This window comes from Strigops habroptila, unplaced genomic scaffold (assembly GCF_004027225.2).
Source record: "Strigops habroptila isolate Jane unplaced genomic scaffold, bStrHab1.2.pri NW_022045631.1_ctg1, whole genome shotgun sequence".
Taxonomy (NCBI): domain Eukaryota; kingdom Metazoa; phylum Chordata; class Aves; order Psittaciformes; family Psittacidae; genus Strigops; species Strigops habroptila.
In genome coordinates, this window is record NW_022651108.1 from 221,114 (window position 1) to 240,736 (window position 19,623).

A 19,623-nucleotide genomic window follows, 5' to 3' on the forward strand; every position below is an offset into this window, starting at 1 on the left:
AAGCCTGCAGCAGAGCAGCAGAGATTCAGCGTGGTGCAAGCTGGGCGCCCTCCTTATCCTGCTGGTCCTGAAGCACCCGAGGGCATTGACCATCAGCATGGTGCTCAACGTTCCCTTAAGTGACAGGTATCAGCCTTGAGGGCTTGTTCCCTGTGGGCAGAGGGGCCTGAAGACTCTCTGGCTTCCAGACCCAAGGCAGGGGAGTTGGAACTAGATGATCTTAAGGTCCTTTCCAACCCTCCCATGGGGAGCACCACCTTTGCCCTCTGCTGCCTGCCCACGGCATCCCATGGGATGCATGGACCATACTGACACAGCTCTCTGGCTTGCAGCGCTGGCGTAGGCATGTGGGAGCTGATCCTCACCGAGCCCAAGACTTCAGAGGCCTTATGGGAGCTGCTCGGGATACCACAGGACATACGAGACACCTCCATCCCTGCCTTGGTTGTGAGTTCAAAAGGGCCTTGATGGCCTCCAGCGAGCCCCGCAGGCTCTGTAGTGGCTCACTGCTGTGTTTCCTTCAGCCCATGGCCTCCAGTGAGGATGCTGGTGAGGAGTCCCATGTCGAGAGCTCTCAGGACCACCCAAGCCTGCGGACAGTGTCCCTGTTACTTGAGAGCCTCATTGCGCTGTCGGAGAGACCTGACTTGGTGAGGAGGGCATGGTCATGGGGAGCCCTCTTGGCGGTGGGTCAGGGCATGGTCATGGGGAGCCCTCTTGGCAATGGTGCACCTTGGTGAGTGCAGTGTTGTGTCAGGGTTTCACAACCAGGAACCTCCATCTCTTCCTACAGGCAAGGAAACTGCAGATCCTCCTGCCACACATCATGGGCAGGCTCCAGAATGCCAAGGAAGAGATCAAGATAAAGGCCCTGGTGATCATAAGGAACGCGATGGGCCACCTACTGAAGAAGGAAGCCAGCCCCATTGCTGTGCAGCTGGTTGGGGACCTCCTGCCCCTCTTTGATGGAGTAAGGCTGCTGGGCCCTGCAGATGGGCACCCTGCAATGACTCAGAGCAGGGGCTGCTCCCTGGGCTCTCATGGGATGGTTTCTGGGCTTTGCATCCCAGCACAGCTTCCCCCTGCTGCAGGATCTGCCCCCAGAGCTTCCCCCCTCACATCAGCATGGGCAGGGAGCTGCTCTTGCTCAAAGTTCCCCTTTCCTCCTTGCCACCAGGAGTCCAGCCAGCTGCGAGAGCTCTCCATCCGCCTCTTCAGAGTCCTGCTGGACTCGGTGGTGAGGAGCGACAAGAGGAGGATGAGGAGCAGCACGTGGGGTTTTCTGGTCCCGCTCTTCCTCCACATGAGCGACCAGAGCGACAGCGTGGCCGAGGTACAGATCTCAGAGCCCCCCATCTTTGGGCCAGGGCATGTCCCACCTTCCTAAGGACGGGATCACCCCAGGATCACCCAGGCTCTCCTTGCCCAGGCCATGGTGCCATCTCCTACGTCCCGCTCTTGTGCAGGCCTCCAGGGAAGCGCTCCTTGCTGCAGCAACGCTCCTCAGGTGGCGAGAGCTCCAACACCTCCTGAAGACAAGGCATACGTGGAGGATTGCAGAGTGCTTGGTGAGGGGCTCTGCGCTCTGCAGCCATGTCCCTTCTCCACGTCCCTCTCCCATCCCTGTGCCCACTGGCACCCCTTGGACCACTCTGCCCATCCCACAGGGCTCCTGGCTGGGAGATGGGAACGGGCAAGGGGAAAGGGAGATGCTGGGAGAAGGGACTGCTCCAGCCAAGCGGGGAGGCTCTGTGGCATCCCATCCCCTTGTGCTCTCTGCAGCTGGAGCGGAGCAGGAAAAGGGCTGAGGAATACCTGGACCAGAGCGTGCCGTACCTGGAGGATGCTCAGGCCTCCTTGCGAGAGGCAGCCATCAGGTTCATCGGTGAGCCACAGGCCCTGGGGTCCCTCTTTAGGCCGCCGGGCCCCAATCCCCACCGCTGCCCCCGCGGGGATCCCTGGGCTCAGCACCGATGGGGAGCAGGGGGCTGATGGATCTCTGTGCCCAGGACTGGCCGCGCGGCCCCTAAGGGGCAGGAACGAGCTGAAGCTGGAGCAGATCTGCCGAGGTGAGGAGGGAGCAGGCTCTGGGGAGAATGCCTGGGGGTCTATTGGGGGCTCATCTCAGCTCTGTCCCTTTGGCTCACAGCCCTTGAGACGCTGCTGGAGGAAAGCCATCCCGTCATCTGTTCCCTGGCAATTCAGACCGTGCACATCCTGAGAAGTCCACCGATACGGCGCACGTTGGGAGGGCGCCTGCGAGCGCTCTGCTGCTGATGCTGGACAGCTGGGAGCGGCAGCCCTTTCCTTAGGGAAAGGGGTGTCATCCTTAAACCTGGACTAAAGAGCTTCAGAAACAAAAGAGCTAAAAGAGCGGCTCCTGAGCTGCCGCATTCCCAGCGCTCCATCTTCTGGAGACAGCAGGGGCAGAGGGACCCTTGCTCTGAATAGCACCAGGCAGCAGAGAGGCATCCAGCCAGCACAGACTCCAAACCTGGCACCATGTTACCCAGCAATAAAGAAGTGGAGGTTTTGTAAAGGGCTCTGTGTGTGAAAGCTTGAACATGGGCAGTTTAGAAGTGCAGGTAACAAGGAAAAGCAGCGGTTCCTTATGAGCCCCTAGAGCTTGAGGAGAAGTAGAAGACTGGTACCACGTGGATCAGGAGAGTAACGGCCAACCTCAGACAGCTTAGGAAAGGGGGTGCCAATGTGAAATGAAACGGTGTTCCTAAAGGAACTTGCTCCATTCTAATCCTAAAAGTCACACTCCCTGAGCTAAGAGACCCTTGCCCACAGAGACCTTTACTCACGGGCCATGTGTAGTCAAATAGAAGGCTAGAAGAGTTAGGGTTGGAAAGGACCTTAAGATCATCTAGTTCCAACCCCCTGCCTTGGGCAGGGACACCTCACACTAGAGCAGGTTGCTCCAAGCCCCTGCGTCCAACCTGGCCTTGAACACTGCCAGGGATGGGGCAGCCACAGCTTCTCTGGGCACCCTGTGCCAGCGCCTCAGCACCCTCACAGGGAACAACTTCTTCCCTATGTCTGACTGAAATCTGCCCTGTTTAAGGTTGAATCCGCTGCCCCTTGTGCTATCACTACAGTCCCTGATGAAGAGCCCCTAAATAAATATATCTGGTGCCCTTAAACAGAGAGGAGAGAATGTAAGAGCCAATATTGCACATAGAGACTGCTGCGCCTATGGCAAACAGGGATCTTCCTGTTTGCCATGTGTCCAAGCGGGGAGCTGGCAGGCGGAGGGTGCGCTGCAGCAGTTCTCCAGCCCCAGGCATCTCCATCCCTTCCAATCCCCATGGTACCCCTAAAACACCCCAAAATCCACCTTGTACCCCAAACCCACCCAGCCTCAGGCATCTCTGTCCCTCCCAACACTGCTGCTACCCCTAAATGACCCCAAACCCCACCTTTCTTAGGCCCCAGAAGGAAGGATCCCCACACACAGCATGTTGGGGTGCAGGGATGCTGCTTTGGGTGACAGCCCCAGCTCATGGCCCTGCAGCAGGTTCTCCCACTGCCACTGCTCAGTCTGGACCTGGGAGGAGATGCAGTGGTGGGATACAGGCACCTGCAGTCCCCTCCATTCACGCAGTGAGGACAGGGCACAGCAACGCTTGTATCAGCACCAGTGTGGCCAGCCGGAGCAGAGCAGTGACTGTCCCCTTCTACTGGGCACTTGGTGAGGCTGCACCTTGAATCCTGTGTCCAGTTCTGGGCCCCTCACAACAAGAGGTGCTGAGCGGGGCCACAGAAGGGCAATGGAGCTGGTGAAGGGCCTGGAGCACAAGTGTCATGAGGAACGGCTGAGGGACCTGGGGGGTTTAAGTCTGGAGAAGACAGGGGGGACCTTATCGCTCTCTGCAACTCCCTGAAAGGAGGTTGTAGTGAGGGGGGGGCGGTCTCTTCCTGTCCTATCACTTGTTCCTTGGGAGAAGAGCCTGCCCCCCCTCACTACAACCTCCTTTCAGGGAGCTGCAGAGAGCAATAAGGTCCCCCCGAGCCTTCTCTTCCCCACACTGGACGTTTGCACTTTGGGAGCTGCTATCTCGGTCACTGGAGACTGGTGTCCAGTGGGGCTTTACGCAGATGGAGTTTTAGGTGGGTACGTAAGGGAGGATATCCATGTCGGCGGCACCATTCCGGATGGCACCCTGTGTATGAACATGCCCGGCTCTTTGTTTTTCTCCTAACACATCAGGTTGAGGAGCAGTGCAACCTCTACAGTGCCCACTCCAGTCCATGCCTCAGCTGGTGCATAGAGAACAAACGTCCGGGCCCTGCTCCCACAGCCGAAGAGCCAGGACAGAAAGCTGCTGCTGGGCTGCTTCTGCACCTGGTGAGCTCCGCAACGGGAAAGCGAGGAGCGAGAGCAATGCCGGTGGCACCGCTGTGGAGCTCACTGTGTGCAGAAGAGGCCCAGCACCAGCTTTCAGTCCTGGCTCTTCAGCTGTGGGAGCAGGGCCCGGACATTCCTCTACTCACCGAGCTGTGGGACAGCCTCAAGTGGGTGCCGTAGGGGCGGACCACAGATTGCACAATTCCGGCCCTTTCTCCTAAGCCTACAGTGCCAGCACAGAAAGCTGGTGCTGGGCATCTGCTGCACACGGTGATCTCTGTAATGGTGCTGCCAACATGACAATCCACCCTCGCTTTTGCACCTAATCCCAGGCTTCTTTCGTCTTTCCCAGGGCCTCTTTTGTGCACCCTAAGGCCCCTATTGGTCTCCCAAGGCCTCTTTCGGGCCCCTATTTGTCCCTTTGGGACATCTCAAAGTCTCTTTGTGTGCTCCCAAGGTCTCTTTTGGGGACCCACATGCTTCTTTGGGACACTTCAAAGTGCCTTTGGACAGCCCCAAGCTCCATTTTGCACCTCCTAATGTCTCTTTTGGGCCCGCACATTGTCCCTTTTTGTCACCCCAAGGCTCTTTTTGGGCAGCCCCAGGTAGAGACCTGGGGCACCCCCAGAGGGTACCCCCAGGAGCCCCTTTCAGGCACCCCAAGGCCCCTTTGTCATAGTCTCCTATGAATTGGGGACACCACAGAGACACACACACCCCCCACCCCCCCCAAAACTGACTTTAACTTCCCACATGGCTCTTCCCGCTCTTATGTTGGTGAAGGACGAGCTGTGGCCAAATCCAACCATTATAAGCCACCAGCGTCATCCCCCTTCTAATAAATGTCACTTCTTGTGTCATCCCCTCGCTCCTTCCTGGTCTTTGGGGTAGTTTTGTATGTCCCCAGTGCTGTGTCACTCCCCTCCACAACCCAAACCCTCCCATTCCTCATCCCTATGGGAAAGGCATCGCCTCCACAGGGGGAGCTCCATAACAGTCTCACCAGCTTTAGGGGTGGGTTTTGGGGTGCCCCAGAGCTCCCCAGGGCATGGAGCTGCCAGAGCGAGTCCAGAGGAGGCCACGGAGCTGCTGCGAGGGCTGGAGCAGCTCTGCTCTGGAGCCAGGCTGAGAGAGCTGGGCTGGGGCAGCCTGGAGAAGGGAAGGCTCCTGAAGGGGAGACCTTAGAGAAGCTCCAGTGCCTAAAGGGGCTACAGGAAACCTGGAGAGGGGCTTTGGACAAGGGATGGACGGACAGGACAAGGGGGAATGGCTTTAACCTGCCAGAGGGAAGAGTTAGATGGAATATTGGGAAGACGGTCGCTTCCATCCCAACCCACTGCGGGATTCGCTGTCCTGCGGTCGGGCACTAGGACCCAGCGGCGCGGGAGGCGGAGCGGAAGCGAAGCGGGGTCGGACCTGATTGAAGCCCGCGGCGCCTCCCGACGCTGGTGCGTGCGGGGAAGGGCGGACCCGATTGAAACCCGCGCATTGGTTCCATCGCGCGCGGCTCCTGTAAAAACCGGCCCAAATTGCCCCCAAACCCACCCGAAATGCCCCCAAAACACCCCAAACCAGCCCAAATTACCCAAATCCAGCCCACATTGCCCCCAAACCCATCCGAAATGCCCCCAAAACACCCCAAACCAGCCCAGATTACCCAAACCCAGCTCAAATTGCCCCCAAACCCATCCGAAATGCCTCAAACGCGCCCAAATTACCCCAAACTCAGCTAAAACCGGCTTGAGGTGCCCCAAAAGAGCAAAACCCAACCCAGATTGACCCCAAACTGCCTAAAATGCCCCTAAAACCAGAAGGAAATGCCCCAAACCCACCCCAAGTGCCCCCAAACCTGCCCAAATTGCCCCCAAAAAGGGCTGAAGTGCCCCAAAGCAGCTGAAAGTCTCCCAAAATAGCCCAAACCAACCTGAGATGACCCCAAACTGCCCAAAACCCCACCCAAATTGCCCCAAATCAGCTCAAATGACCCCAAAAGTGGCTTTGTCCTAAGGCAGTCCCCAAATAGCCCCAAACTCCCCAGAAGTCTCCAAAGCAGCTCCAAAGTCACCCCAAATGCCCCCAAACGGCTGGAATTACCCCAAATTATGCACCAACAGCCCAAAGTGCCCCCAAATCAGCTCCAAACCTTGCAGAAATGCCCCCAAACCACCTTGAAATGCCCCCAATTACCCCCAAACCACCAGATCCCAAAGGGGAAACATCCAGCCCCTGTTCCCAAGCCGAAGGAGCCAGGATGGAAAGCTGGTGCTGGGAATCATCACCCACACATGGAGAGCTCCGGAATAGTGCCACCACCACGGCAATCCAGCCTGGCTTTGCCACCTCACGCTGCAAACACCTCATGGCAGCACCACTGGGGACACAGGGACCCCCCCAGCCCCATGGCAGCACCTTGGGGACCCCCCCCAACCCCATAGCAGCCCCCTGGCCCATCAAGACCCCAGGAGGAGGCAGCCGTGGGTCCAAGCAAGTTTATTGGGGTCCCCCTGTGGGGTCCCTATAGGTTGCTGAAGAGGGCACCCTCGGTGCCTTTCCGGTCCATGGCCGCCTGCACCGCAGCGGGCACATCCTGGGTCTGCAGCATTCCCATGTTCCAGGCGGCCTGCGGGTGGGATGGGGACAGGATGGGACACCCTTGGGAATGGGATGGGAATGGGACACCCTTGGGAACGGGGATGGGATGGGAATGGGACACCTTTGGCAATGGGGATGGGAATGGGACACCCTTGGGAATGGGGATGGGATGGGACGAGAATGGGACACCCTTGGAAATGGGAATAGGGTGCCCTTGGGGACAGGAATGGGATGCCAATGGGAAGGAGGACAGGGACAGGACACTCTCAGGGACAGGGATGGGGACAGGACACCCTCAGAGAGAGGACACCTTTGGGAATGGGATGCCAATGGGGACAGGACATCCTCAGGGATGGGAACAGGAAGCCAATGGGAATGGGGACAGGACACTCGCAGGGATAGGGACAAGGGAACATGGGGACAAAGGTGGGCAGTGGGATGGCAACAGTGCGGAACTGGGGCCAGTGTGGTTGCCCGGGGGGGGGTGACACCTCCCCAGGAGGGGTGACCCATCCCCACAGGGGTGACCCGTGCCCCTCACCATGTAGCGCAGGCTCTCGGACACGGGGTGGTCCCGGGCGTAGAGCAGGTTCTCTTTGCTGCCCTGCACGGCCACGGGGCTACGGGCAGCGATGGCCTCGGCCACCGCCACGGCCGCCTGCAGCAGGGACTCCTTGTCCGGGAACACGCGGCTGTGGGGGGGACATGGGGACATGGGGGACACCGAGGGGACACTGAGGAGACCCCCCCGGGGCCACCCCAGGGCTGCAGTACCTCACCAGCCCGCAGCTCTGTGCCTCGGGGGCCATCATCTTGCGGGCGGTGAAGGCCAGTTCATTGACCAGGCTTGGTGGGGAGGAAAAGAGGTGGTGAGGTGACAGGAAGGTCCCCTCCCCTGATACCCCCATGCCCCCCCCCCATGGTACACCCACAACTCACCTCTGGCTGCCCACAATCTTGGGGAGACGCTGCAGGGTGCCCACGTCGGCCGCCAGCCCGATGTCCACCTCCTGCAGAGACACATGAAGGCAGATGGAAGGGGCCACGGGGGCAGCTGAAGGGTCTTTTGGGAACATCTGAGGGGTCTTGGGGCCATCTGAGGAGACCCGCTGGGCCTCGTGGGACCCACAAACCCACCTTCACCTGGAACCAGGCGTCCTGGCTGCAGTAGCGGATGTCGCAGGCGCAGATGAGGTCGACTCCTGCCACGGAGCAGCCCCTGAGGCGGGGGCACGGAGGGACCCCATTGTCCCCCCATGGTCCCCCCATCCCACCCCAACTGACCTGCGCCGATGCAGGCACCGTGTACAGCCACGATCACCGGCTTGAGGCACTGTGGGACACATGGGGAGCATGGGGAGAGCCCCAAATGCATTCATCATCCATCCATCAGTCACCCATCATCTGCCTGTCTATCCATCATCCACCCATCCATCCATCATCCATCACCCATCTATCCATCCATCATCCATCACCCATCTATCCATCCATCATCCACCCAACTATCCATCCATCCATCCATTATCCAACTATCCACCCATCCAACCATCTATCCATCATCCATCCACCCATCCATCCATCATCCATCATCCAACCATCATCCATCCATCATCCATCCACCCATCCGTCCATCCATCATCCATCATCCAACCATCACCCATCCATCCATCATCCATCATCCAACCATCATCCATCCAACCATCATCCATCCATCATCCATCCATCCATCACCCATCCATGCACCTTTTCCAGCACGGAGAAGCTCTCCTGGAAGGCGCAGATCTTCTTCCGCAGGTTCCAGGCCTTCCTGGCTGGGTCATCCCCCTCCACCATCAGGAGCTCGCTGCCCACGTCCGCCAGGTCGAGCCCTGGGGAGCACGTGGGTCACCCCTGGGAGCCCCAGGCTGGGACCGCAGCCCCCAGAGCTCCCCCCAAGGGTGAAGACACCCCAAACCGCCCCTAGATGAGGTCAGGGTACCCCAAACCCCCTTGGCTGGAGCAAGGCCCCCCCCAAAGGGAAGCGAAGCCCTCACCAGCAGAGAAAACCTTCCCTGCCCCGGACACGACCACGGCGCGGCAGGAGGAGTCGTGGGCGATGGCCTGGAAGCATTCCACCATCTCCCTGCGGGAATGGGGCCACGGAGGGGATGGCACCAGGGCCCCGCAGCACTGCCAGCACATCCCAGCACATCCCAGCCCCTCCTCAGTGCCCCCAGTCCCTCCCCGGTGCCCCCCAGTCCCTCCCCAGTCCCTCCCCAGTGCCCCCAGTCCCTCCCCGGTCCCCCCCAGTCCCTCCCCAGTGCCCCCAGTCCCACCTCAGTGCCCTCCAGTGCCCCCCAGTCCCCCCTCAGTCCCTCCCCAGTCCCTTCCAGCCCCTCCCCAGTCCCTCCCAGTCCCTCCCCAGTGCCCCCCAGTCCCTCCCCAGTGCCCGCAGCACCTCCAGAAGGCTCTGTTCATGGCATTCCTCTTGTCGGGGCGGTGGAGCTGCACGTGCAGGACGTGCTCCCGCTCCCTTGTCACCCGCAGCGTCTCGAAGCCGCGGCGCAGCTGCTCCGGGGCCCCCGCCTCGGTCGCCATGAGCCGCTGCGGCCCCCGTAGCCCCCCCAGCACTGCACAGGAGGGACTGGGATGCACTGGGATGCACTGGGAAGGGGCTGGGACTCACTGGTAAAGGGTTGGGCAAAGCCTCAAACCTGCTAGAAAAGGACTGGGAGGTCCTGGGAGATAAACTGGGATCCACTGGGATGGGCTGGGGGGGGGGATGGGGGGGTGTGGGGTGAGGCCTCGTTAATCATCAGCCCAACAAGGGCAATGGTCAACGTGATGGGGGGGGGTGTTTGGGGGGGTAACAGAAGGGTTGGGGGGTGCAGGGGGGTCAGAAGAGGATTGGGGGGATCCAGGGAGGGCATTACAACTGTTGGGGGGGGTCCATAAGGGGGTTTGGGGGGTCTAATGGGGTCCTGGGAGGATTTGGGAGGCGTCTAATGGGGGCCTGGGACAATTGGGGGGGGCCTAATGGGGTCCTGGGGCCATTTGGGGGGGGTCTAATGGGATCCTGGGACGATTTGGGGGGGTCTAATGGGGTCCTGGGACGATCTGGGGGGGTCTAATGGGGTCCTGGGAGGATTTGGGGGGGTCCAGAAGGGTTGGCGGTCCGGGGGGGGTTATAGGGGCAGGTTATAGAATGGTTGAGGTGGGGGGATAGGAACTAAAGGAGGGTTTGGGGGGGTCACTGTGCGGTCAAAGTCAGTGTGGAGGTCACGGGGGGGTCCCATGGGGTGAGGTTTGGGGGGGGTCACTTAAGGTCAGGCCGAGCCGTGCCCCCCCCCCCCCGCGACTCACGCGTCCCCCGCAGCAACCGCAGCGGCGCCGCCGCCATCAGTCCTCCAACGGGGCCGGAGCAGCGAGACGGGCGGGAGGAGGAGCGCCCGATTCGGGTCACGTGACGGCAGGCGTCCCCGCCCTCTCCGCTAGCGAGACGGACGTGTTCTACTACTGCCCCCTAGCGAGGCATGCGGAAGGGACCTCCAAGCGCCTCTCCCATGCACCTCCACCCCCAAAACGCACCTTAAAGTGCCCCAAATCACCCCAACAATGGGGGGGGGCGACCTCCGCCTCCCCCCCCGAGCCACGGGTTGTTTTCCAAACGAGTTTATTGAAGGGGTAGTGGGGAGCACACGAACAGCCTTAAAAATGGGGGGGGAGAGGGGAGAAGGAGGTTGGGGGGGGGGGAATAGGGAACATCAGCCTTTAAAAAAACAAGGGGGGGAGGAAATGGGGGGGAGGGACCCCCCGAGGGGATGGGGGGGTCCTGGAGGGGTTGGGAGCCCCCCCCCACTGTTGGGGTCCTGGTTAGGAGGCGTGCTGGGCGGTGGAGAAGCAGAGCTTGAGCGTGTAGGGGTATGGCCCATCTGTGGGGGGGGAGAAGAGGGGGTTAATGGGGGTCGGGGGGGGTTTGGGGTGTATTTGGGGGGGTTTTGGGTGGGCACTCACTGGGGTTCTTCATCTGGAAGTGGTTGAGGAAGCCGAGGGTCTCGAGCGCGTCGCTCTTGGAGTCCCACTCCAGCAGCCCCGAGGAGCTGCGCTCGCCTGGAAAACGGGGGGGCCCTTCCTCAGCGACCCCCCCATGGCCTGCAGCTCCCCGGGCTGCCCCCCCCGGCCCCCCGGTACTCACTCTTCCCCGAGAAGACCTTGACTGAAGAGGGGCGCTTGACACCCAGCTCGTCACAGATCTGGGGAGGGAAAGGAGGAGAGGGGTGAGGAGGAAGAGCAAGGGAGGAGGAAGGGGGAAAAGGGAAGAGAAGGGAAGGAAAGTGAAGAGAAACAGGGAAGGGAGAAGGGAGAAGGAAAGGGAAGAGGAAAAAAGGAAAGGAAGAAGGGAAAAGAGGAGAAAAAAGGAAGAAAAGGAAAAGGAAGTGAAGAAAAATAGAGAAGGGAGGAGGAGAAAAGGAAGAGAAGGAAGAGGAAGATGAGGAGAAGGACCAAGAGAGGAGGAAAAAAGGACAAGGAAGAAGCAAGGACAAGGAAAGGAAGGAAAACAGAGATTGGAGGCAAAGACGACAAGGAAGAGAAGCAGCAAGGAGAAAAAGAAAGTGGAAAAGAAAAGGAAGGAGAGAGGAGGAAAAGGACAAGGAAGAAAAGCAAAATGGAACGGAGAAGGAAAGAAAGAGGAGGAGAAAAGGAAGAAGAGAGGAGAAGGCCAAGAAGCAAGAAGGATGAGGAAGAGAAGAACAACTGCAAAGGAAGGAGGAGGAGGAGGAAGGGAAGAAGGAGGAAGAGGGAAGGACGAGGGAAGGACGAGGGAAGGACGAGGGAAGGACGAGGGAAGGAAGAGGGAAGGAAGAGGGAAGGAAGAGGGAAGGAAGAGGGAAGGAAGAGGGAAGGAAGAGGGAAGGAAGAGGGAAGGAAGAGGGAAGGAAGAGGGAGGACGAGGGAGGAAGAAGGAAGGAAGAGGGAGGACAAGGGAGGACGAGGAGGAGGCCTCACCTCGTAGAAGTTGTCCTCGGTGACCTCGAGGGGCGCATTGAAGAAGTGCAGGACGTTGCTGGGGTGCTGGATGCGGTTCTTGGCCGCCTGCTCCGGGGTGGAGAAGCGGTTGTTGCGGGAGCCACTGAAGTCCTTGTAGCTGCAGGAGCCGTCCTCCAGCCCGTAGGACTGCCCGGGCATGATGGCCTGCTGCTTGGAGACACTGGGGGGGACATGGGGGGGTCAACGCGGCACTGGGGGGGCACCATGGGCCACCCCAGCCCAACCAGCACCTACCACACGTTGAGCTTCTGCCCGAACATGAAGTTGTTGTTGAGGTGGGTGATGGCCCTGTCCACGGCGTAGCCATCGGCCATCTCCACCATGGCTGCTCCTGGCTTGCTCTTCATGAACTTCACCTACAAAGGGATGGGGCTCATCAGCAACACCCCCCAGAGACCCCAAACCCTCCATGGGAGCCCCCCCAAAACCTTCTCTCAACCCCATTGACCTTCTCGACGTTGCCATAGAGGCAGAAGATGTTGAAGACGCGGTCGCAGTTCATCTTGGACTGGTCCAAGCCATAGACCATGAGGACGGGGCTGTCAGCGTGGGGACCATACTCCGGGGGTGGTGGGGGGGGGTGGTGGGTGCCCATACTGGGGGCCATAGCGGCTGGGTCCTCGCCGGTGCCCCCCAACTGGGGGGCCCATCCTTCTGCCTTCGTAATGGGGTGGGGGGGGGCCGTAGCCTTCATCATGGTAGTGCCCGTGGTAGCCACCGTGGGGTCCTCCTGCGAAGGGAGAAGGTTGGAGACCCCCCAACACCACCTTATGGAGTCCTCCTGCAAAGGGAGAAGGTTGGAGACCCCCCAACCCCACCTCTATGGGGTCCTCCTGCAGAGGGACAAGGTTGGAGCCCCCACCACGTACCATATTCCGCAGGGTGATCCCCAAGGAGCGGGGGCTGCCGTTGGCGCTTGTTGGGGTTCCCTCCTTGGTCTCCTGTGGGGAGAAGAAGAGGTTATGGGGGGGGTTTGGGGGGATGAAGGGGGTCCACACCACCGCTCCCCAAGGCGCTGGGGACCCCCCTCCAGCCATCAACAGCCCCGGGGTGGCTTTAGGGGATCCCCCCCATCTCCAACCAGTGGGGATGGAGAGTGAGGGGGGCCCATACTGGGAGCTGCCCCCCGCCCCCAACACCACCATCACCCCCCAAAGGACCTCTCCCCTTCCCCCCGCCCCGAGCTGCCCTATGGAAGTGGGGGTCCGGCGAGGCCCCATTGGGATGCTGCTCATTAATAGACAGTTAAGGTACAGAAAGGACAATAAAGGACATGAATTACTGCTAATTAAGTCATGAAAGTGGCAAAAACACTTCCCGGCCCCCCCCAAACAAGTGGGGGTTCAGGCAGCAAAGCAACAGCAGAACCAGCTTCAAGGAGCCAGCACGGCCCAAGGCATCGACCACGACCACGGCACCGATCCAGTCGCTCTTGTCGTCCCCTTCCCGCTTCCGTAGAGCTTTATTCCCAGTTGGATACAAAGCTTGGGAAAAGGGGGGGGTTTGGGGGGCTACTTACAGCATAGAGGGGGGGGTTTACAATAGTACAAGGTCCAGTTTTGGCACATGGAATGATCTCGCTGTCTTTCTCTTACCCTTGGACGCTTCAAGAGTTAGGACAGTTGGGAAAGATGGGCGTCCCACCAAACAAACACTGCGACCCTGCATCACATGGTTTCAGAGTCACAAACACAGGTCCAAAGGCACCAAACCCGCCACAATTCCACTTTAAAAAAGAGAAAAAAACACTCTTTTTTCTTATCAAAAAAAAAACGCTTTTAAGTCTCGCTGCCGGTTTGTTTGCTCCTCGGGAGGTACCAAAGGAGGCCACAAAGGGGTGGTGAGAAGTGTGTCCCTCCATTCCTGCCACTGTGTGGTGCGTCGGGCTCTGTGGAGCTCTGTCCCATGTGCGTGTCTCCTCTGAGCATGGACAATGTGTCTCGGCTCGAGCCAGAGCCAGCTCCAGCCTCCTACGGGCTTGTGTGTGGTGTTTTGGGTTGAGTTTTGCCTTAAGCTGGGGTTGGGTTAGGGCTAGTTTTGGTGTTCTCCGCTTGGCGCTGATGTGGTGGCAACTTGGCTGCAGGAGAGTCCTTGGATGGTGGTTGTGTCCTTGCAATGAGCTCATGGTGCTGCTTGGGGTGGTTTTTTTTTTGCTGGCTGCTGCGTGTTTCCTCCACTTGTGGTTTTGTTCCTACACTTGTGTGGTGTGAGCAGGAGGAGGAGGAGGAAGGTGGAGGAAGGAATGTGCGGAAGAAGGTGACGCCCGCTCGGGTTTTCCGCTGGTGTACGTGCAAAAGGACTGCTCGGAGCTGGGAAAGGCCACGTTATGGCATCCCACCACCCAGCCCAAGAGCCGCCCCCCCAGCTCCACACATCCTACACAACAACGGGGGGGGGGGAGCTGCACCCCCAGCCCCTCCTGACCCTCCTTCGAGCGCTCTTCCAAAAGTGGCCGGCGAATCCCAACCCCACCATCCTCAACATCCCACCCCACAGGTCCCACAGCGCACCCCGGCCCCCCTCAAAGCCACCCGGCGCTGACACCCCACCCTCAGAACACAAAAGGGGGGGGTTCTTCTCTCTCCCACCACCCCCACCCCCCAAAAAGCATCAACCCAACGGGGAGGACGCCAACGGCCAACCCGACGCGGAGGCATCAACTCCAAGAGGGATTTTTCCGGGGGGGGTGGGTGCCTTTTCCCACCCCTTCCATAAGCTCAAGGGAGCTGGTGTCTCCCTGCTGGTTCTAGAGGGGCTGGGAATGCCCATGGGGAGGGCAGGCGCATTCCCAACTCGCCCCACAGCTCCACTTTAGGTAACTCCAGTTGGGAAGATGAAGCCCACAAAGACTCAGGAGTGGGGCAGACACAACAAAACAATGGCACTTCCCCCCCAGAACCAACCAATCCCCCCCCCGAACCTCATGAGATCCACAGAAACCCCTTTAACCCCACGCACTGGGGGTGCAGATGCAACCCCTCATGATGTCCATCACCAAGGAACGCAGAGAAGGAACCCAGAAGCCACAGAAAACACCCCCCCAAAAGCCGCCGCCGCTCGGGTTTTCCACCTCCGGTCACCCCCTCCCCGGCAAGCCCGGAGCCAGCTCCGGATGTAGGGATGGGCCAGGAGGTGGGGTGGGTCGTGGTGCCCGAGTGTAGGTGCACAAGGGGCTTCACTGGCCATTACCTTGTCCGCTGAGGTTGGGGTTGGTGTAGTCCCAAGTGTCTTGGTCGTTCTTGAAGACGTTGAGGCGGGTGGGCTGGAGGAGATGGGCACGGAGAAGGTGGGGATGGAGGAGACGGTGGGGATGGAGGAGCACCCCTTCCACGCTGCCGCCCCACGATGGGTGTTTGTCACGGGGAAGGGGGGCAGCACTCACCTTGGCGTACTCGATTTTGAGGGTGCAGCACCCCGAGTAGATGTCGGCGCCGTTGAGGGACGCTTTGGCGCGTTGGGCGCTCTGCACCGAGTCGAACGTTGAGGGGAGGGTTAAGGAGCTTTGGGGCCAGCAAAGAGACTTTCAAGCGAGGTTGCACCATCTGGGATCTCTGCTGGCTCCTGGAGGTGGAGCCAAAGCAACCCCCGGCAGCTAAAGCCAGCCCAGAGGCAGCTCCGGAGCTCCTGCAGCACGGAAGGATATTCCACCATGGCCTGGACACCGTTCTTCCTGAAGATGACAATTCTCTGCACAGGACCACAGGGGTTGCAGATGGTGTAGAGCACGTCCTGAGAGCAGGGAGAAGGTGTGAGGAACCCGGGTGAGGCACCACCAAGCGCCTCCAAAGCAGCAGAGAGCACGGAATGGCTTGGGTTGGAAGGGACCTCGAAGATCAGCTAGTTCCAACCCACCAGGTTGCTCCAAGCCCCTGTGTCCAACCTGGCCTTGAACACTGCCAGGGATGGGGCAGCCACAGCTTCTCCATTCAACCCATCCCAGCACCCCACCACCCTCAGGGTGAAGAAGTTCCTCTCAGTATCTCATCCAACTCTTCCACTTGGAAGCTGTTTCTCCTTATCCCATCCCTCCATCCCTTGTCCAAAGCCCCTCTCCAGGTTTCCTGGAGCCCCTTCAGGCTCTGGAGCTGCTCTAAGGTCTCCCCTTAAGGAGCCTTCTCTTCTCCAGGCTGACCCAGGGCCTCTCAGCCTGGCTCCAGAGCAGAGCTGCTGCAGCCCCTCACTATTCCCATGGCCTCCTCCGGCCTCGCTCCAACACCTCCGCACCCCTCTTTGCGTTGGTGCCCCCAGAGCCCTCCCAAAGGCATCACCCACCGTCGTGATGGAGTAGATGGGGTTGAGGATGGTGAAGAGCAGGACGTTGTTGACGCCCCGGGAATCATCCGTGTCTCCGGGGCGGGAGATCTTCTGGCTGGTGGAGTAGTTGACAAAGGCCGGGTGCCCGGCGATGTAGATCTGGTTGTCGGCCGCATAGTTGACGGCGTTGCAGGCGCCGAGGATGTCCTCGAACTCCACCAGGGCTTGTCTCTTCTTGGGCATCACCACCACGTAGCTGGGAGAGGGAACACAATCATCACATCACCAGCATCACAACCACCAGATCAGCATCATCACAACCACCGCATCACCAGCACCACAACCACCGCATCACCAGCATCACAACCACCAGATCAGCATCATCACAACCACCAGATCAGCATCATCACAACCACCGCATCACCAGCACCACAACCACCGCATCACCAGCACCACAACCACCAGCTCATCATCACAACCACCACGTCACCATCTTAACCACCAGCTCACCCTCATCACAACCACCAGCTCATCATCACAACCACCACTCACCATCACACAACCACCAGCTCACCATCACACCACCACCACATCATCAGCATTTCAAGCACCAGATCACCACCACACCACCACCACATCACCCTCATCACCATCCAACACAGCCCCGGAGGCATCTCCTCACCTGATGGGTCCAAACTCCTGCAGAGCCTCCACCAGATCAGCCTCCACGACGCCGTCGATCAAGCCCCTGATGTGCACCACGGGGGACGCCGGTGTCTTGTGGGGGTCATCGTAGTTCTCCTGCTGGGAACCAGGGCGTTGGGCCAGCAGAACCCACCAGGACGGCTTCATCCCCCCCCAGGGAGGAGCTAGACCCACTCTGCGCCCATCACCGCGGCCCCAGCTCCCATCTGGGTGGAGCTCCAGGCCCCGTTTTGCCCCCACCAAGCCCCATTTTTCACCCCCCAAGCCCCATTCTACCCCTGCGGGCCCCTTTTTAACCCCCCCTGCCCCCATTCTACACCTCCTGGCCCCGTTTTACCCCCCCAATCTGCTCCATCCTACCCCTCCTGGCCCCGTTTTAACCCCTGTGCCCCATTCTACCCATCCTGGCCTGGTTTTACCCCCACCTCCACCCCGTCCTACCCCTCCTGGCCTTGTTTCAACCCCCCTCAGTCCTGTTTTATCCCCCTTGGCCCCGTTCTGCCCCTCCTGGCCCCCTTCTAACCCCCCTTGGCCCCATTCTACCCCTCCTGGCCCTGTTTTACCCCCCCAATCTGCCCCATTCTACCCCTCCTGGGCCCGTTCTAACCCCCCTCAGCCCTGTTTTATCCCCCTGTGCCCCATCCTACCCCTTCTGACCCCATTTTACCCCCCCCTACCCCATCCTATGCCTCCTGGCCCTGTTTTACCCCCCCAGTCTGCCCCGTTCTACTTCTCCTGACCCCATTTTAACCCCCCTCAGCTCCGTTTTGCCCCCCCCACCCCATCCTACCTCTCCTGGCCCCTTTTTACCCCCCCAATCTGCCCCACTCTACCCCTCCCGGCCCCATTCTAACCCCCCTCGGCCCCGTTTTATCCCCCTGTGCCCCATCCTACCCCTCCTGGCCCTGTTTCATCTCCCCTCTGCCCCGTTCTACCCCTCCGGGCCCCTTTTTAACCCCCCTTGGCCCCGTTTTACCCCTGAATCTGCCCCATTCTACCCCCCACCACCCTGTTTTAGCCCTCCTGGCCCCATTCTAACCCCCCTCAGCCCTGTTTTATCCCCCTATGCCCCATTCTACCCCTCCTGGCCCCATTTTACCCCCCCCCACCCCATCCTACCCTTCCTGGCCCTGTTTTAACCCCCCTCTGCTCCGTTTTGTCCCGTCCTACCCCTCCTGGCCCCATTTTACCCTCCCGATCTGCACCGTTCTACCCCTCCTGGCCCCATTCTAACCCCCCTCGGTCCTGTTTTAATCCCTGTGCCCCATTCTACCCCTCCTGGTCCCGTTTTACCCCCCCAACCTGCCCCATTTACCCCCCCACACCCCGTTCTACCCCTCCTGGCCCCGTTTTAACACCCCTCAGCCCCGTTTTGCCCCATCCTACCCCTTTCTACCTCTCCTGACTCCATTCTACCCCTCTTGGCCCCATTCTAACCCCCCTCGGCCCTGTTTTATCCCCCTGTGCCCCGTTCTACCCCTCCTGACCCCACTTTAACCCCCCTCAGCTCCGTTTTACCCCCCCAATCTGCCCCATTCTACCCCTCCTGACCCCATTCTAACTCCCCTCGGCTCCATTTTGCCCCTCCTACCCCATTCTATCCCTCCTGGCCCCATTTTACCCCCTCTCAGCTCCGTTTTGTCCCGTCCTACCCCTCTGGCCCCGTTTTACACCCTCTCAGCCCCCTTCTACTCCCCAGGCCCCATTTTGCCCCCCCCAAGACCGCGTTTTCCCCTCCCCCAGACCCCGTCCTAACCTTCCTGACCCCATTTTACCCCCCCTCGGCTCGGTTTTACCCCCCCCAGGCCCCGTTCTCCACCCCCCCCCCCCCACCGCCCGCTCTCACCGCTCCGGCAGCGCCGGGCCCTCCGCCAGCCCCCCCCGGCCCGCCAGGCCCGTGCGGCGGCGGCTCCGCGTTCTCGGTCTTCTGGCGCTTGGGAGCTCGGCCGCCATCGCCGTAGTAACGGCCGGAGCCGCCGCCGCCGCCCGCCGCCATCTTCCCCATCTCGGCCCCGCGGCCGCTGCCCTCGGCGCTCTGCGGGCCCCGCCACCGCCGCCGCGACATGGCGCCTCTGGCCGCCGCGCCGCCTCCGCCACGCCCCTATTGGCCCGCCCCACCGCCACTCAAGGCGGGGCTCTCATCCCATTGGCTCCGCTCCGCCGCCAGCCCCGCTCTCCGCCGCTATTGGGGGCGCCGGCAGGACGGGCCCCGCGTTGATTCGCCAGCGCTTCTGCCCCTCAACGGCACCGCCGCCTTCTATTGGCTGCAAGCCGCGTCTGTCCGCCCGCCCACCGAGCTGATTGGGTGGAGGCGCTGCCTGTCCGAGCGGCGCCCCGCCCTTCTTCAAGGCGCAGAGCTCAGGCCCCGCCTTCCCCCACCGCCTCTCCCGGGCTATTGGTCAAAGCTAACGCCAATCAACTCCCTTGGCTCTGATTGGCTCCTCTGAGGCCCCTCTCAACCCCTTCAGCTTCTCCCCCCGCCCGTTGGCCAACTCGCCCGCCCATCAACTCCCGCGCCTGCCGCTCCGCACTCTGATTGGCCGCCTCGCTCAGCTTTCACTTCGGATTGGTCCGCGCCTCTTGGCGCTGGCCCCGCCCACCGCGCTCAATCCGGGGAGACACCCCCCCCCCCCCCCCCGAGCGGGTGGGGACCCCAAAACGGGTCCAAACACTCCAAAACGGGTCCAAAC

General features: G+C 60.5%; 2 protein-coding genes and 1 long non-coding RNA gene across 5 annotated transcripts; 1 reads left to right on the forward strand and 2 right to left on the reverse strand.

Annotated features, from left to right (window-relative positions):
- Positions 1–1,854: 1,854 nt before the first annotated feature.
- LOC115603342 lies at positions 1,855–2,212 on the forward strand. Its single transcript, XR_003989854.1, has 3 exons — positions 1,855–1,885; positions 2,010–2,069; positions 2,150–2,212. It is a non-coding gene; the product is annotated as an uncharacterized LOC115603342 (long non-coding RNA).
- Positions 2,213–6,828: 4,616 nt separating this feature from the next.
- Positions 6,829–10,406, reverse strand: ECH1 (enoyl-CoA hydratase 1). Of its 3 annotated transcripts, XM_030475150.1 has the most exons (11): positions 10,294–10,363; positions 9,640–9,695; positions 9,384–9,555; positions 8,980–9,068; positions 8,690–8,814; positions 8,231–8,279; positions 8,084–8,148; positions 7,886–7,956; positions 7,721–7,792; positions 7,488–7,638; positions 6,829–6,974 (listed from the first exon to the last, which is right to left on the reverse strand). In XM_030475150.1, the coding sequence occupies exons 1-11, from the start codon at positions 10,323–10,325 to the stop codon at positions 6,870–6,872; spliced, it is 987 nt and encodes a 328-aa protein (XP_030331010.1). In that variant the 5' UTR covers positions 10,326–10,363; the 3' UTR covers positions 6,829–6,869. The 3 variants fall into 3 exon arrangements, with proteins under 3 accessions (XP_030331010.1, XP_030331011.1, XP_030331012.1); XM_030475151.1 differs by lacking the exon at positions 9,640–9,695 and having other exon boundaries at positions 10,289–10,406; XM_030475152.1 differs by lacking the exon at positions 9,640–9,695 and having other exon boundaries at positions 10,295–10,363.
- Positions 10,407–10,581: 175 nt separating this feature from the next.
- On the reverse strand, positions 10,582–19,019 carry HNRNPL (heterogeneous nuclear ribonucleoprotein L). Its single transcript, XM_030475149.1, is given in 14 exon segments — positions 10,582–10,857; positions 10,940–11,035; positions 11,121–11,178; positions 11,933–12,134; positions 12,209–12,330; positions 12,423–12,554; positions 12,556–12,704; positions 12,844–12,915; positions 15,164–15,236; positions 15,357–15,453; positions 15,618–15,703; positions 16,247–16,484; positions 16,911–17,029; positions 18,780–19,019. Coding segments are annotated over 14 exon segments (1,722 nt in total). The 5' UTR covers positions 18,999–19,019; the 3' UTR covers positions 10,582–10,798.
- Positions 19,020–19,623: the final 604 nt, after the last annotated feature.

Coding starts and splice junctions, on each gene's coding strand:
- ECH1 (XM_030475150.1), bottom strand. CDS start 10,325: ATGGCGGCGGCGCCGCTGCGGTTGCTGCGGGG. Junction 7,957..8,083: donor ACGCCTGGTTCCAGGTGAAG/GTGGGTTTGTGG, acceptor GTGTCTCTGCAG/GAGGTGGACATCGGGCTGGC. Junction 7,793..7,885: donor AAGATTGTGGGCAGCCAGAG/GTGAGTTGTGGG, acceptor CTCCCCACCAAG/CCTGGTCAATGAACTGGCCT.